The 18,875-nt window shown below is 38.1% G+C and overlaps 1 protein-coding gene across 19 annotated transcripts in view; it reads left to right on the top strand.

Moving 5' to 3' along the window:
- tjp1b (tight junction protein 1b) overlaps window positions 1-18,875 on the top strand; it is a 75,876-nt gene that overhangs the window by 25,487 nt on the left and 31,514 nt on the right. For 18 of the 19 annotated variants that reach the window (XM_052543601.1, XM_052543600.1, XM_052543612.1 and 15 more), the window contains one exon: window positions 18,734-18,790. In XM_052543601.1, coding sequence (XP_052399561.1) covers window positions 18,734-18,790 — 57 coding nt within the window. Of the gene's footprint in view, window positions 1-8,881; window positions 9,028-18,733; window positions 18,791-18,875 lie in introns of those variants that run through there. The other variant, XM_052543610.1, reaches the window with a different exon arrangement.

Here is an 18,875-nt window from a genome sequence, read left to right as displayed (position 1 = left end):
ATTAAAATTTTCTTTTCATATAACTTTCCTCAAAGTTTTTGTAATTTTGTGTTGTAATTGTAGCTTTTATTCAATTTATTTCAGTTTTAGTTATTAGTTTAGATATTATTAGTTTTATTTTCCACAGAGGTTAATATTAGATCTCTTACAGTCGTTTTTAACTTTAGTTTTGTAATTTAGTTGGTTCCATTTATAAGTTTGTTGCTTATCAGTGAGGGTCAGACTATCGTTCTTGTCTTACATTGCATTTTCTAAAACAAAGTTGCTTGCTCACTGACCAGTAAGTTCATTATTCCCTCTCCCAAGGCCATTTTTATGCATACTTGGGGCTTGGTGAGTGGTAATGTTTGACTGTGGTTGTAAGACTTGTTTTGTAGGTTAATAACAGCACTTGTTTGTAGATAAAACAGATGCAGGGCAAAGGGATTGTTTGGTAACACTTATCCGTCTCATGGTGTCTGTGACTTTGTGCCGGTCGTTTCACTGGTCAAGTCTCAGTAATCCTGTTGGTGTAATCGCTTCATGAGATCAAAGGCAGAACCACAATGCGATTTTCCCGTCTAGCCTAAATGGAGGATTTTGTTTGTGCCCAGCTCTATTCCCTTTCTTGGTAAAAACACTGACCCATTCTCCTGCCCTATTGCAACTGAAATGAAGCTTTAGATGTAGACTTGTTAGGGTAAAGCAGTGAAGCACGCTGGACACTGACTTCTTTACGAGTCACTAAAGAGTCACATCCATCTGGATGGATGCTAGACAACTTTACAGTGGCCCTGATTTCTGTCGTCGATAAAATCTGTATTTAGAAAAATAAATCCACCTCCTTCAGTCATTATCGTAATGAAGGCCAGGTATTTTAATCTGTGTTTAATGTATACAGTTATTTTGGCTGTTTCATTTTTCAATGTCATCTTCATTTTTACTTTGTTGGCTGACTGTTGCTTTACTTTTGGTTTTTTGTGTCTTATTAAATAAAACCAGACATAATAAAATAGCTTGTTTTCCCATACAAATAAGAAAAAAAATACTTTTTTTGGGCCAATATTTATTGTGAAAGAACTACACTACTACTAATAGTAATATTATTCATAATAATTATTATTATAAGAATTTATTTTTGCTATATTATATGTGTGTGTGTGTATACATATATAATCAAAAATTAAACGTTTTTTTTTTTTTAAATGAATAATTATTAGTTTTTTTTTTAAATATTGTAATTTTTCTGTATTTAAATAATTTCTTTTGGCACAGCCACACTATTATTATTGTTATTATTTGAATTTATGATGATTTTAATAATAATATTTTTTCTACATCGTTTTAATAATTTATTTTGCTTCAGTATGAACATGAATCAACTAATAAATGTATAAGTTAATTTAATCTTCTATCACACTTGCTACATTTCTCACACTATGAAAACCCTTTGGTTATTAATTATATCTAGATTTTTGTTAGCCTCTTTTTTTTTTTCTTCAAAAGATATTTCCGTTGTATCATGTCCAAAACTCATTTTAGTACCCTTCTAGTTAGCTTTATTGATTTTTTTTTCATTTTTCTCTTACTTTGTAAGCTTCTGGAAAGCTTAGAGAGCAGAAGAGGAACGTGAAACGTCTCCAGAACAGGATTTAACTGCGGTTTGTTTGTTAGTTAGTGTTTTTATCATAAGTCCTTAGCTTCACTGTGAGTTTGGGAGTAAGCTTGAAGTTCTCCCTCCAACACCCTTCACCCATTTATTTAATCTTGTAAAAGAATGTGAGTGCCGTCCTTCACAGGAGCGGAGGGCAAATCCAGGACTTTGCCGAGTCGGGTAGAGACAGAAATGGCTCCCTTACGAAGTTTCCACAGTTGTCCGCCATTGGCAGCAAACAGATAGTCCCACCCTAAACCCACGCCATTGGTTGAGCCAAAAATGCAACACTTCAGCTTGAATGGTTTCTGTATTTAAATGAACATTTATTTACTTTTCTAATTCTCTGTATAACTATGTAGATTCAGGAACTTCCTGCTCACTCATTTAATTGAGAACATTTGTTTAGCTAAGTGGTTTTTCTTTATGATGTCGAGCATTTCTGGTGTGTGTGCCTGTAAAGTGATGCATTTGATACTTGAGAGTGGAGGGATCAAGGTCGGAGCTGTGTCTCTCTCGCAGGGTCTCACTCTTCTGTGTCAGGTGACCTGCTTTTCTGTGAAACATGGACGTGTATTCTCTCTCGTGGATCAAGGGATTATTTTGTGTTTGTGGGTTGGACGCCGACCCAGTACTTCTGAGTGTAAGGCTGTAAGAGCGCTGTCCACACGAGATGCAAGCACGGCTTTATTACTGTAGTGAACGTGTAATGAGCGGGTCGAAATATTTTGGTAGTCATGTTGACAGTCTGGATTTCCATTAATCTCATGTTTTCTAATCAAGCATAATAAAACAGTATTTAAAACAAAACATTGGTAAATGTGACATTAATTGTTTTAATATTTGATATCTTTTAAGTTAGCATTAACTTGAGATATCAGATTAATACATTTTAAAAACATAAATTTTGCTAAAATTTCCACAAACACCCAATCATGTAGATTAATAACTGTTAATACTAGAAATATTAAAATAAAGTTTCTTAAATAATCTTAGTCTAAAGTACATTTTTTAAATTGATTATATTTTACAAGAAAATACAGTTTCTGTCTTTCTACTGACCAAGCTTAAACCTTGTGTTTTATGTGCTTATATTCTCTCATCATTTTCATAAAGGTCAAATGAAAATCAGAACTGATTTTGTCATTTACATTCTTAACCGTTAAAATTTACAAGTGAAGACATTATTCGTTGTTTCCATTAATAGTTTTTTAGTTCCAGTGCATCCTCCCCTGAACATGACGGTGGATAGTGCAAAGCGTTTTTGAAAGCATAGAGATACTATCCCTCAAGCACAATATCATTACATTTTGACTCCAGCCAGAAATAGATGTGCTGAGGCATCACGTTTAAAAATAGCGCTGTCAGAACGTGGAGGCTTCAACTGATTCTGCTAAACTGAGTTGATATTGTGTCTGAGTGTATTTGAAAGAAGCAGTTCATGCGTGACTGCATGGAGCACTTAGCATCTCTTCACAGTGTTTGATGGACTGAGCTTTCTGAATTCAGCCAGCAGTTTTTTTAGTGTTGAATGTGAAGGAAGCTGTGCTGCTGAAAGGGAAAATCTGTTAACTGTTAAATGTTAAAAAAGTACATTTAAGTAAAAAAAAGTAAGTGTAGATCCCTGCAGCAGAAATGGTCCCGAACATCAAAGGATGGGATTTAAAATTCATCCTGCGTACCGTGGCCACATATTCAGATATTCATCTGTTGTTTCACTCTCCTTCCTCTCATTCCGAAACTAACTTACGTAACACGGGGAAAGATGACACACAGCATTTTGCGCAAACACGGCATAACGTTACACCTGAGCCTAAGTGTAGCTATATAAGGGTGTGTTCCGTAGTAATTTGTGAGTGTGTGTGTAGCTGTGGCATTCTCTCCAGGTTTGTGGCAGCACGAGGGTTCAGAGGTCTGCCATGACACCAGGGCTAACAAGGCATTGGTTTCCTGCTGTCTGGTGTAGTATTTCTCACCATGCTATCACCTGGACCTGAGCCAGATGCTGTAGTATAAACAGTGAAACGCACACAGACAGTGTGAGAGTGCTAGGAGACGCCCCATACCTGACATACCTGATCTGATTGTCGTCATTGTTTCCTTCTAGTGAGCTGGTTTCGGGAAAACAAGTTGTGTGGATGTAGTGATACGGGCCGAGGCCATCTGGTATCTTTTAAGGATTACTTTACCTCTGTACACTTTGCGGGTTCGATTGATTCCCAGGGAACAAACATACTGGTAAAATAAATAAATAAATGTATAGCCTGAATGCACTGTAAGTCGCCTTGGATAAAAGCGGCCGTTAATGCGTGAATGTAAATGTAAGTAGAGATGATATATCAGCTGATTTTTGAGGTTATGATAGCACTTTACAGTAACTTTCAATTCGTTACCAATAGTAAATTCATTAGGTGTCATGAGCTAACGATGAAAATTGTTTTATAGCATTTATCTATCTAGTTTAATATTTACATGTATGCATTGACATTGATAAAACTGGTGTCTGTATTTTTATATTTATTGCTTTTATTAAGAAATCATGCATTAAATTGATCAAAAGTGACAGTAAATACATTTATTAAGAGTATTTCAAATAAATGTCATTATTTTGAAATTTCTATTGATAACAAATCCTGTAAAAACATGTATCAAGGTTTCCACACATATATAAAACAGCACAGCTGTTTCCAACATTAATGATAATGAGAGATGTTTTTAAATTTTAATAATAGACAAGTTGTATAAATTAGACCCCGACAGATAGTTTTTTTGGGGGGGGTCAATTTTAGGGAGTAAAAAAAAAAAGGCCAAGATCTCGATATATCGGCCGATATTCTTTGTGTATATTATACTTGTTCTTATATTATACTTGTATGTTATACTTGTTATACATGGCCATAATGTATATAATGAAAAAATCTTAAGATTGTTATGAAAATTAAGAAATAAAAAAATAAAAATAGAAATCTGACATGAAAATCTGTCTATGAAAACATGAACAAATGATTAGGACAGGTTAGATTATGATTATAATGAAGCAATGTTATTAATAAAGGAGCAAGAAATATCTGCCTGAGGTGAAGAGTATACCAATAAACGGAAGCTAATTCTATGACACATCCTATGATAAATCAGATAACTGAGATACATATCAGACGTAACATTACAACTTGTATCAGCACAATAGGATGCTAAGTTATGCGTTAGACAGAGAGAGAGAGAGAGAGAGAGAGAGAGAGAGAGAGAGAGAGAGAGCGCGAGCTCCCGCTAATGCGTTTTAATAAAATAATAACAATAATAATAGAAAAATAAAACATTTAAGAGCAATATCATTATCGTGCATTGCTTATATGAGCATGAAACGAATCGCTGGTAGGCATGTTAATTAATCAGACGTAGACTATAGCTCTTGCAACTTTTATCTGAAAAAAAAATATATTAATATATATATATATATATATATATATATATATATATATATATATTTAAGATAAAAACTATGACAAACAAATAATTTTCGTCATCTCTACGAATATGTTTAATGTAATTAGGCTACAAATATATCCAGTGCATTTCATTATTTGTCTGTGATTTAAAAATTAACACACAAAGATACTTTTTCTTTTTTTGCTACTTTATTCAACTGCATTTTTTTAACAAAACATTATCTTCCAGTATAACTTTAGCAGCATATTTTGATCCGGCTGTGAAACTTAGTTTTTAAAAAATAAAGAAAAATGTTCACCACGTTTATAAAACAGAGACCAATAGCCTATATATTTTAACTATGGCTAAAGCTCAAAACTAAAATAATAATATTAAAGAAAATGTATATTATATTTACCACGACCGGTGAAACATTCAAATGTCTATTCAAAAAGATAAGTTGGTCTACGTGCTCAGATGAGAGCCGCGTGCGCAGCCTGTTCACATTTAGAGGAATAAATTAGCTCCGCTGGAACAGATGTTGCAGGAACAGCCAGGCACCACTGGACAAGTAAACCTTCTCTGTCCCTGAAACTAATGGGTAGCAAATCTTTCACCACCATTTCAGCGAATAGCTTTGTCGTCTTCTCGGTTCTGCCTGTGTTGCATTTAGGTCTTACGGACTGGTGATTCAATGCTCGTCTGAGTTGCCGCTCTGTTATCGCCAAATATTTTATGTACACATTTTAGATGATATCGGATTATATTTGTTGTAGATTTGTGTGACAGCTTGGCGCTACACAGCTTACCCTGACCTGTTTTTTCATCGTTCTTCTCAAAGGGAAACCAGCCATCACTTACGTGACTTTGAGGCCATGATTATCTTTCTTCTAACGCCTTTTGAGACATCAAGTGGGAAGCTAACCAATCAGAGACCAGGGCGCCGCCCAACGTGCTGCCATAACCAATAATAAAAAATAAAATAATAATTTCGATCATCGTTTATGTCCCCCTTCCTCAAATCTTACCCTGGAGGTCCAATGCACTGCAGAGTTTAGCACCAACCCTGATTAATGTCACCTGTCTGCCATTTTCGAATGATCCCAAAGACATTAATTGGCATGATTAGCATGCTCAGGTGTGTTTGATTAGGGTTAGCGCTAAACTCTGTAGGAAAGTGGATCTCGAGGTCCAGATTTGAGGATCCCTGGTTTATGTGATCGATCATTGCTGTCGCGGTCGAGTACTAAAGTACTCGATCACTGTTGCACATCCCTAGTCATGTGTCCTGGTTAATCCTGTGAATTGATTATGTGAAACGACAGCCTGATAGCCATATCTATCTGAAGCTGACCCTCCAGCTTTTGTTCAGCAGTGGAGAAGGTGTGCATTCCCGCTCCGTGGAGGACTCTGATAACTCCCAGCATGCATTTTGGTGTGAGTGGAGTCTGTTGTAGTTGGCTAACTCATCTGTTAGCTCTGTTTATTGATACGCCGGAAGAATTTGTTTCCTTCTGGGTGTGCACTGATACATTTTAAAGTGTTCTTTTAAGATTGCACGGAGTTGATAGCTATTTTCACATTATGACTGAAAACCGATGCAATGAACAATATTGTAAACCTTGTATTATTTTGGATAGTTATGGTTATATAGAAGAAAACATAATGAACTGAGGGAAAATCCATCTTAATATCTGATTTAAATTTATTTGACTATTTGAAATATTGACCCATAACTGATGTATAATAAAGTAGGAAAGCAAAAAAATAATTAATATAATAATTGGCTTATTTCTATTGCTTTGATTTTCAATAATGATGCATTACAGAAATTAAAAAACTAATTCACATCTGTGATATGGGAAAACGTTACCACTTGTAATATCAATTTATAACATCGGCCAATGGCTATAAACTTTAAGATAACAAATTGGAACAAAAGCAATCCATTGATGAAAATGGCTATGCAACCTGTAGAATCTTTGTTGGTAGACACAGTTTGTGCTTTGTGCATTTATGAATATCTGTTCTGATTGTTGCATGTGAGTCGAAGTCTTAAAGGGATAATTCAACCAGAAAAGAAATTACTCTCATTTTGTTTCACTTTCATTCAGTGCTCTTTTCCATGGAGGTTGCAGCTTATAAAAGATGTTAAATGCCCTCGAGGATTAAGGAATCAAGGTTACTATAGCAACATTGTTTTCTTTCATACAGAAATTGTTCCTTTCTTTTGGGTGCTTTTATATCATATTTTGGTCATTTTCGGCCTTGGTTTGAAGAGTTGACTTACGTCGAGAAAGTCTTTTTTACATACCTGCAGAATATAGAAATCCGCACGCAGAGTATTTCTTCAACCTATGTGAATGTCACTGGTAGAGGTCATTGAATGGAAGTGAACTACAGCATCCACTCATGCCGTGTCCCCTCGCTCCCATGAAACCTGAGCCTTAATCATAACCTATAGACTCTTTATAATACTGTAGAGTCAGCAACCTTCAGCTATATATATATATAGCCTTTCCGATACAGTGGACGCTTCCCTGGTGTCAGGTTTTCCCTTTTTAACTCCCAAAGAAGTCGTTCAACGGATGTGGAAGATGTCAGTCTTACCTGCTGCTTTGGGATCAGTTCTTACTAACATAACCATAAATATGGTGTCAGTTTCCATGCGATAGATTGAATTGTCAGTAGGGTTGAGAATCATTTGAATTTGTGTGATTCCGAATCCAGTTCCCTTATCAGTTCCATTATTTAACAATTCCCAGTTTCGATTCCAATAAGGTATAAAAGAATGAGGTCAAACATTTAGATGTCGGACATATTTATCTTTTTGCAAAACATTCTTTTGCCTATGGTTTTAACAAAAATACCACCTCAAAAACAGCTACACTGTTTAATATAGATTTCAAACATCAGATGCACAATATATTGGCTACCATATCCGTATCAGCCGATCAATGTCCATTTTTCTGTTATTGTTATCGAACCTATAAGAAAATTAGTCCGATATCTTAACACTGATGAATAATTATCCTGCAGTGATACTTTAATTTTTGCCATGATGGTTTTTAATGGCTTAAAATATTATTGGAATCACTTTGAAAGGAAAATACAGCTAAATGCAACATGTGCGGAGCAAGTCTGTCATATTATAATGAGATCATTAGCTGTACTATCCATTCAGTTTACTGAAATAATGACAAACAGTAAAGCGATATATGATATAACTTTGGTTATGATTGACCGAATGCATCAACAACTATAATTGAGAAAAAAACGATTACATAATGTCCCCCTGCTCTGCTTCAGCATTGGCATTTACCTGCAGGTTCATAGCCGGTTAAGTACTAGAGGGATTTTGTAGTGTTGCCCCCGTGGCACTGAAAGGGTTAACACCGACACAGCACTTTCTACTGCAGATGGACCTGTGCTTTTACTGAGCAGAGCAGTTCTACAGTGAAGCACTGCTGCAGCTCACTACACACACTCACACTTAATCGAACGCTGCCCGGCGGAGGGGATTTAATTCAGCGTTGGATGTTCTGTCTGAAGAGGTTGGCAAAAAAAAAAGAGGATTCAAACAAATCCACGCAACTTTTTAAAAGCGCCTGAGCTGCTCAGCAAATCGATGCGGTCTGTGGATGCGCCTCATCTCTTTTCCAAAGTAATTGAACAGTAACTTGCTGTTCTCGGCTGGTCACCGCTTGATACATCGGGGCAGGGTTGGGACTCTCTTTTTGTCTGTACCTCTCTCTCCCTCCCTTCCCCCCTCTCGCTGCACATCTTCCTCCCTCCCCCGCCTCGTGCCGACTGAATCGGGGATCTCGCTGTGATCATCCTGGTTCAGTATGAGGGCTGGAGGCTTGCTGGAGTGCACATGGGTCTGCAGGACCCTGGTTTTGGACCATGCATGTGACAGAAGAAAGCTACAGATATGCTTCTGGTTCATCTGAGATGATCTAACGGCTGTAAGTAATGCTATGCCCAGTTCTTGTTGTAATTTATTGTGGTAACGTTGGATTGCTATCTTAAGCATGTGACTTGCATTTAAGTTGAACCTGAAATGCTGAATGCAAAACATTCAATCTTTTGAACATTGGTGTGTTTTAGTTTCTTAATACTTTGGAGGAGTACAACAAGTGCTCCAACAGTTGCGCATATTGATGGTGGGCTCAAGCTAAATGTTAGTTTTCATTAGGTGCAGTGTTTGGCGTGTCTTTAGCCGTAAATCCGCAGTGACACTGCCGAGGTGCGTATGTGCAGGTTGTCTCTACGTCCTCTGGGAACCACCTCCCCTTGCTGTGAGCTTTCCCGCTCCTTCTGGATTGGAGCTTTTATTCATCGTCAGCACTTTAAGAAACATCTTTCTCTATTTCTGAAGTCATCAGCTCCTACGTGTTGCGATCAGATGCCAGATCCGAAGGTTGTTTGTGTATGTGTTTAAGAGAGACATCTGGGTGTTTTTCCACCCTCCTCATCATCTTTTGGGTTCTAGGCCACAAACGCAATATTCTCTGGGTGCGTTTGTTTGTTCTGTCCAATGCAGCTACTGCTCTGTCTAGCTCACCTAACATTTAACCCCTTAATTGCAGTTTTAGTTCATATAAACTGTTTTTGTGGAGTTGTCCCACTCAGCATTTTACAACCTGAGCTAACATCATCTTCATCTCGTCCGCATCATGGCCCTGCTGCTTCCCTGCATCTGAACCCGATGGCGACATCGAGAGCTATTTTTAGATCCTCCCTCTTGTTTCTTCCTTTTCGCTCTCTTGATTCCCCTCTCCTGTGGTGAAGAGATAATGTGCTGCATATCCAGATTGAAAAAAAAAAGCTGAATTCCTGGCTCTGAGTTCACACCAGCATGGTAATGACTGTTAGCAGTTAGGAAGAGCTTGACACCTACTATTCGCAATGCCTCACTCTCGCATTACAAAGAGGCGACTTGGTGGTAAGCAAATAATCACTCGCACAACTTTGTCACCTTTCCTCCCTAATGATATGGATATATTTTTCAGTTTTAATAGGGTGTTTCAGGTTTGGGTGTTATCTCTGAAAGAGTCTAATGTCTTGACTATTTGAAGGCCAAGTTTGAACTTATGCCGTTTGCAAGCCAATTATCCCAGATCCAAGTTTTGTCAGATCACCCCCATATAGTTGTTACATAAAAACCACAGATACGTACACCATCTGTGCATCTTCCTAGAATTGACTTTTTCCGGCTCTGTGAGAATTGGTAACCCCTTTCACCCACTCGAAACAGGTTCTGTATCATTAATTAAAATGACTTTGATAGATTCATGTTGGAATAGTTTGGCCCTTACCACTCGTTATGACTGTGTTCAGCTGTCCGATCCATCTGTGAGAGGGTCCATGGCTGCCCATGCCTCCAGACCTCTGACGGTATAGGACATTGGCTGCCAGTCAGGCCAGTATTCTTACTGCATTATGTAGATTTGATTGACCGAGGTGTAGGTGAATGTGAAAACTCTCCTTCAGACGACGCATTTAAATATGTACAAACTGTGTGCATTTATCCAGTATGATTTACACTACAATTATTATAGGCACACTGTCCTCTTTGAAAAAAAAACCCCATGTAGGGTTCAAACATACAACTTGTCCGTTACTAGACATCCAGATCAGAAATTCCTCTTCTGCTCAATCGAATTCCAATTAAAGTTCCTTTGGGGTGTAACCAATTCAATTAAAATTCTAAATAGTGACTATGCAACAAATTTTCATTTACTTGAAAATAATGTTTCTGTAATAAGGCTAAATTTGGGTATTTGGTAATTGATCTCTTAATGCTATTTGTGGTGTTGTGCTCTTAGGTGCTAAATTGTATTGAATTATTAATAGTAAGCTCTTCAGCAACAGGTTGCCTCTTGGTATTTCATCTAGAAAAAATTGGACCTATTACTTCTCTGCCATCATTTTTAGTATGCGCAGTATTGATTATGAGGTGGAGCTGCGGTATCAAAGTCCCGTCCAAACTCCTGCAGGCCCAATCGCTAATTTAGATGGTGTTTCGGCTTCACTTTTCAGGGTGTGTGCAGCCAACTTGGTCAAAACGCATCATTGGAGAAGTACCAATTAAACAGCACTTTTTAAGTCAATGATTTCGATATTTTCTGTATTTGCTGTCGCTAATTGCAACTTATGAATTAAAAGGGAACCAGTTCACTTGAGTGTTTCTCAACCCTGATTTTTACACTAGAGAGACTAAGCTGTTGGTTTGTCCATCACAAGCTAATACTTTGGTTATATGGTAATAATAGTGTTTCTAAAATATCCCAAAAGCCGTTCAAAGTGGTCTCGTCTTCAGCAAATGACTTGTTTCATATCCTTGTCATCACGACTTTCCTCAGATGAGCAATTCTCTATTTGAGCAGGTTGATTAATTGATGCAATGAAGTTTTATCCCTAGCGTGGGAATCTCTTGATTGAGGAAATATGTCAAAATGAATCTGGAGCCCACTGGGCTCTTATGTTTCTACAGCAGCATCAGGACGGTCGTTACAGTCATTCCCATCATGAAGGAATCCTTTTATGACACACATGACATGAGGCGTTGGATTGCTGCCTATGGGCATCCTGAAATTTCTGTCATATTTCATTTTTTATTGTACATGGAGTATAAGTGAAGGTTATCTGTGCTCATTACATACTTGGCAGTTGTTTTTAGCATGGTGAGAAATGGAGTGAAAATTTCAAAGAAGAAGCTTGTTCTGATGTATCATGTTTTGCTTAATCCAGAGGAACTTATTTTACACTAATTTCAAGGACAGTCCCTTTGGAGGAACCTTCCATCACAAGCTAATTGCACCATACGAAAACAGAAACATACTAAAAACTTCTCAACAGGAAAAAAAAAACACAAAGAACATAGCAACCAAATGCCGACATGTCAGCAATAACTTATTGCTCTGTAAAAGAGATTCAACACACGATTCAAATTCAGTTTATGCAATTCAAGCAAAATTCATTACCATCTAGAAAAAAGCCATTACACCCTAAAAACCGTGTTACAGTAGGGGAAAAACATGCAAAACGTTTTAGCAACCAAATGACAACATTTTGGCAACCACTTACTGTTCTTTACAGGAGACTTGCAAGTTACTGGAAAAAGATTGATTGACACATGATCGGTGTGAGACACACCAGTCAATTAGAAAATGAGAGAACCTTCTCTTTCTCTCTCACTCCATCCTTCCTGCTATCAAGACCAATTAGTGCAAGTAAGCTACAGTGCTACAAATCTTTACATGAACAAATGCAACCTCAAAATGCCTCATCAGAAAAAAACTAAGATTTTGCCTCCTTTAGCCTTAGTAAAACAGACCTTTTTTTCAGCTAAAGCACTGTTGTCATGCTAGTCGTGGAACATGAATGCACAGTCAGAGTTTGTTGTTCATGTGTGTTTACTAAACCAAACAAAGTCGTGAATGTAACTGTAGAAGTCAGGAGTGGTTTTACCCAGTCATGTTCTGCCATTTAAAGATGACCGGTGAATCTCTAAAGTGCTTTTAATTTCTGAAACTGCAGAAGAAACTGTGAACTAAAATGTACTGTCAACAGGAATCATGTGGTCCCTTTGTTAGCTTTTTGGTTGGCCAATGAAAACCACCCATAAATTCTGACGAAATGGTGCAGGGTATGTTGCATCAGCATTTTACAGCACCGATAAGCCTTAAGATGGGCATAAATCCTCCCAACCCCCTTTTGTTCTCTGGAGTGCAAACTTTTCCCACTCAGGCTTCAGTCACCCTGCATTTGCACACTTTTGTTTATGAGTATTTAAGATTGTCTGAAGTACCGTATCGTGTTTGCCCTCAAGTGGGGTTTCTGCTTGTCAGTTGCCAATGTTTTGTGTTTAAAACGTCAATATATAGGCTATTTATATTATATTATATTGGCCTTTTTATTTTCTTTACATCTTAAATATTTTTAAAGCTGTCTGGGCTAAGACAACATAGCATTTATACTTTTCTTGATGCTGTGTAATTCCTCTTACCGTATTTTTCGGACTATAAGTCGTGCCTGAGCATGAAAATACGTCATGACGAGGAAAAAAACATATATAAGTCGCACTGCACTATGAGTAGGGCTGGGTATCGATTCAGATGTTCCAGATCGATTCGATTTCGATTCACAAGCTCTCAAATCGATTCGATTCTCGATTCGATTCGATTTCGATTTTAGATTCGATTTTCTATTAGAGCTGTAATCGGGCCTTAAAAGTTAAGCCCGACATGTCCCAAGCCCGACACGTACATTTTCATTGACAGCTTTTTAAAAGCCCAAACCCATTTACAACCCGACATTATTCAAATGTACGCAGCACATAGCTCTTTTGCCTTTTGTCAGGAATGAGTCATTTATACATAGTTTAACATAATTTATACATGACTAACGTAATAGGCCACTTGGAAATTTGAACAAAGAAATAAAATAAGTCCTCTGTAACATCGTAACATCTCAGCACTCTATAAATAGCCCTAAGGTATAGGCTCATTTAGCATATAAATAGGCCAACGCACCAATAAAAACAAGTCTTTCTTAAAAAATTTAATTAAGATAAATTATAAATTAAGATGGGTATTTGGCAATAACGAAATGAATTAAGATAAAGGCTCTGCCGGATTTGCTTCGCCATAGCAGCTGACATAATAAAATAATAATGCCAACATTAGCTTATATAGCCTACTCTGTCTACATTATGCATTTAAGACTCAAGTAATATTTAGTTATTATTTGAAAAACATTTACTCACCAAGATTAGGTAAGGCCTAAGTGTTTATGTGGAGGAAAATGATTGAATCCACTGTAGATGTCTTCAGCACGCTCCTGCGCTCACTGATGGTGCGTCATCATTCACTCATTATTCTCATTATAAACATGGTCAAAACTTTTCCAAACCTCAGACTTTGCTTTAGTTGCTGGTGCTACCAAAACATAATCGTTAGAAGCTAGCCTCCGTTTCAACTACTCAGCATACATTTTCGCATCTTTCTCGCGCTAATCGAAACATATTACATGACCGCTCATTTACCGCACAAGCCCAAGCCCAAGCCTGATTGGTTTGATTGGCAATGGGCTTCTTCACACTGCCTGAACATGTGCAATTGTGCTTTTGAAGCCAACTGACCACGCACACCTGTCTGCGCGGTTGTCTGCTCAGACTCGGTACACACTCTCCAATGGCGATGTTTACATCAAGCCTGCATAGTGGTCCATAGCGGACTTGAGGATGCAGAAAGTATAAGAGGCTTTAAGATGCAGTCTGTAAGACGCGAACGGGAGCATGACCTGACGCACATTGCAGAAAATGTGTTCAGCATATGGTGAGCCGCATTTGAATTCGTGATGGAACCACTGCTTTAAACTGAATGAATGAATGATAGATTCGTTGGTAACATCGCACAAGGCACATAAGAGGGTGACATCTAGTGGAGAAGATTTGTAATTAGATTAACGCCAATCTTACGTTCAATGTCTGCGGAAATAAATATGGAAAAAAAAATCGATTCATGGCCTTTGAGAATCGATTTTGAATCGACCACATTTTAAAAAACGATTAATCGAAAAATCGATTTTTTTACCCACCCCTAACTATGAGTCGCATTTATTTAGAATCAAGCACCAAGAGAAAACATTACCGTCTACAGCCGCGAGAGGACGCTATATGCTGCTCAGTGGTAGACTACAGGAGCACTGAGCAGCACAGAGTGCCCTCTCGCGGCTGTTGATGGTAATGTTTTCTCTCGGTTCATGTCAAAGTAATTTTGATAAATTAGTCGCACCTGACTATAAGTCGCAGGACCAGCCAAACTATGAAAAAAAAGTGTGACTTATACTCTGGAAAATACGGTAGTTTCTTTTCGTACCCTCCAATTCTGGAGCTGGCTGGCAGCTTGCCTAGACCTGCAAGAGGAATTGGAGAAGAGTAATGTTGTGGTTAACAGGATAAATCCAAAGCTCTGATCAAAACCTAGTAAGCTACCTCACTGTTTTTGCCTACTTATTTAGACGGTAGCATCCTAACCACCACAGATTCTCATAAATGAGTGATTTGGAACTCTGCAACCCCAAATGAATCTCACATGGCATTCATACAGAGAATCTGCCCTTTTCATGCTGATCCAGGCTAGGGCTGCACGATAAATCACATGCAATATTTAATGCGCAAGCTGCGCAAAAACACAATCATATTTTGCGCAATGCTCAATGCTGCTCCATGTGAAAGCGTGCTGATTACAGAACTGGTTTTACTGACAAAGATGCGCATTCAGTATCACATGTGATTTATCATGCAGCCCTAATCCGTATGAATAACTTTCTTCTGCAGAACTTTAAAGAAAATATTTTGAAACGTTTCAAAACCATATTGGACCACATTGACTTTCTTTATATGGACAGAAGAAACAAAGATGTTTCTTGAATACCTTCTTTTGAGGAAATTATGGTCGAGTTTCAATTTGTGGTGAACTATCCCTTTAAAAGGCTGCCTCAGAGTATGTAATGCATCTTTGAGAAGGCAAATAAACAGTCCATGTGAATCATCTTTCAAGGACGTTCTCTTGTGGTATTACAGTCGCTCTTGAGGCTTTAACTCGCTGGATTACCGTCTCCCTGTGCTGTTTGGTTTCTTGTGCGCTAGATTTCTATGATTCAGCCTGTTGAATGTCACTGACTGAACCTGAGCGGTCTGAGTGATGTCCCAGTTGGCTGAAAGGAGCTGTTGTGCTCACAAAGGCACAGGTTTGATTCTAGCTTACGTCATGTCCTGACTCTTGTAGTCGTCTTTCCTCATCTATCAACTATGATCGTTTTGAAGGATAAGTCTGGCTTTTGGTTTGAGTTTAAAGTGAAGTCATTCTTTTTTTTTAGCATAGCTTTGTCTAGCTTATGTTATCGTACAGCACCATGCCGTTGAGAGTAGCTGTGGTTTTAACAAGCCTTGTAGAGATGCAGGATATGTTAATAGCACTCGATCGATCCCAGCAGCTCCTCATTGGCATGCAGGGCACAGGTGAAGGGTTGAGCTTGCAGTAATGATCCCCTAGGTCAGCACATTTCCCACGATGCACTGCCCTCAGATTCTCTCTCCTCCCTCCTTCCCTTCCTATTATTTCTTGCTGTGGGTTTTATACTAATTCCTAGCCTGTCAGTCATGTTTCATTACACTATAATCATCCGACGGAGCTTGTTTGGCTGATGTGCTGACTTTACGCGAGCGATACGGGAGAAGCGTCAGATCATCCAGAAGGGAACAGAATATTCAACATGTCCTGAAACAGACCACAAATATGGATGGTCAATAAAAGACCACAAAGTGTATGATCCTGCTCTGTAGACAAGATGTGTGTGGTTTGAGTCAGGCCCGATGTGAAGCGGACGAGACCTGAGTTATTACCTGTGAGGTCAAAGGCACCAGACAGATGGACTGAGACTTGATCTCTCAGCTCGTGAAGATGAGACACAGACATCATTCATCCTTCCTCTATCATCGTGAGGTCAGGAGCCAGTCGTTTGGGCTTCACACAGAAGGCCATCAACTTCTCATCACGGTTTCTATTTATTACAAAAACCTTCGCCATTTAAACCTCCAAAACCCCTGTTCGTCGTAGCCCACTGTATATCTGTACTGTACTGTTGCATGCTGAAAACTGTCCTGTTGGTGTTTGGGATCATTTAATACTGTAAATTATAGCCTGAATTATAATCAGAATTTGTGTGTGTGTGTGTGTGTGTGTGTGCTTGTGTTTCATATTTGAGCCATTAGACTTTAATGGTAATTTATTAATAAATTAAATAATGCTGTTTATTATTGTTTATTACTATATTTTATACAGTGTTGTTATCATAGCGCGTTTTTATTATAATTATTATTATTATTAAGTCCATGGCTCACTGGTTCTGAATACACATACAGACAAATCATGGGTCTCAGTAGGGGATGCTCCCGATCAAATTATTTAGGCTAAGCATCAACATTCACAAACCACTGTCCACTGTTATTTTTAACAGAAAAGAAGCCAACGAGCTCATAATCACGACTTCATAAAATGGAAATATTAAGTTGTCTGATAGCACGTGAAGAGAGCAGAGAAGTGCTTGCTCAGAACGGTGGGGTGAATCATTTTGTTAACTTTTGCTGCTCAGAAATATTGACGCGTATCAGAAAAATGCTCCGGTGTGGATAGCGATAGGATGCCGCGATCATGCAGGTCTCGACTCAGAAGATGCCGGTTATAATGTTATGATCGAGGGTCTGGACTCTGAGCAGAACTTGTTTTTCTATAACAAAATATAAAATAATTTCTATAAAAACGTTAATGTCCTGGCAGTGACAAATGGGGTGATTTATATTTAATTTCTTTACATTAATGTTATAAGTTAAGATTTCCAATAAATATTTTAACTGCTACTATGTAAAAGGAACACCGCTGTAAAAAGTCGTGGGAAGTCGTGGCCTAATGGGAAGTCGTGGCCTAATGGTTAGAGCGTTGGACTCCCAATCGAAGGGTTGTGAGTTCGAGTCTCGGGCCGGACGGAATTGTGGGTGGGGGTAGTGCATGTACAGTTCTCTCTCCACCTTCAATACCACGACTTAGGTGCCCTTGAGCAAGGCACTGAACCCCCAACTGCTCCCCGGGCGCCGCAGCATAAATGGCTGCCCACTGCTCCTGGGTGTGTGCTCACAGTGTGTGTGTGTGTGTGTGTGTTCACTGCTCTGTGTGTGTGCATTTCGGATGGGTTAAATGCAGAGCACAAATTCTGAGTATGGGTCACCATACTTGGCTCAATGTCACTTTCACTTCACTTCAAAAGCACCTTATTTGTTTAAAGAGATTGCAAACACTTTTGCTCATATAGCAGTACTTTTAGATGAAAAAAGTGCACCGTACACTACTTTTAAATGCATCATTAATTTTGTGCATTAATTGCGATCAATCACAGACAATGCATTAATCGCGATTAAAAAATGTAATCATTGCGAAGCACTAATATATATAATATTATAAGATTAATATTATAAAATATTTGTCTTTATAAATTTTTAAATTTTCCCTTGTTTATTTAGTTGGTTTTTATCTAGATTCTTCGTATTTTTTTGTAAACATTTTAAGTAATTGGCTACAGTTGACATTTTATTATTATGTCTTATTTTTACTTTGTTTGTTAATATGGCTTATTAACACTGAAAGGTTGTTTTTATTCCTTAACTTATTGCTGTTGTTGCCTTGACTGTGTGATCTGCTGTGTGAGGTGACTGCGTTGCAGAAGATATGGAGAAATGAATAAATCAGTGCTTGAGCACCTCAGGTAGCTTCGCTGGATGTCAGCAGAGACATCTTTCCCCGTCCTTTCTTCTCCTCAAGCCTAGCTAGAGGATGCAACACTTTTGTTGTTTCCTTATCTGTTACACAACGTGTAGGAAGATCATTTACACTCTAGGGATGCTTTTACAGATGTTAAGCGATGAGACACTTACAAAGACATTTCTGAATCTGTGTGTGTGTGTGTGTGTGTGTGTGTCCCGCTTGATTTTAATGAATGCATCTGCATCCTTTAGGCCGTGTGGGAATGTAACCAATTAAACTTGTTGATGGTAATCTAACGATTTGTGTTTCTGTATTAACCTTTTTTTTCTCCTTTCTCTCAATACAGAGTGCAGCAATGGATGAGACCGTAATATGGGAACAGCACACTGTATCTCTACACAGGGTGAGCATTTAATCGTCTCTGTTGATTTGTGAATCATTCAGAGGATATTGTCTTGTTTTACTTGTCAGTGGATATCTTGTTTATA

The sequence above is a fragment of the Carassius gibelio genome, chromosome A25 (assembly GCF_023724105.1).
Source record: "Carassius gibelio isolate Cgi1373 ecotype wild population from Czech Republic chromosome A25, carGib1.2-hapl.c, whole genome shotgun sequence".
NCBI lineage: Eukaryota > Metazoa > Chordata > Actinopteri > Cypriniformes > Cyprinidae > Carassius > Carassius gibelio.
This window is presented reverse-complemented; position numbering and strand designations above follow the sequence as displayed.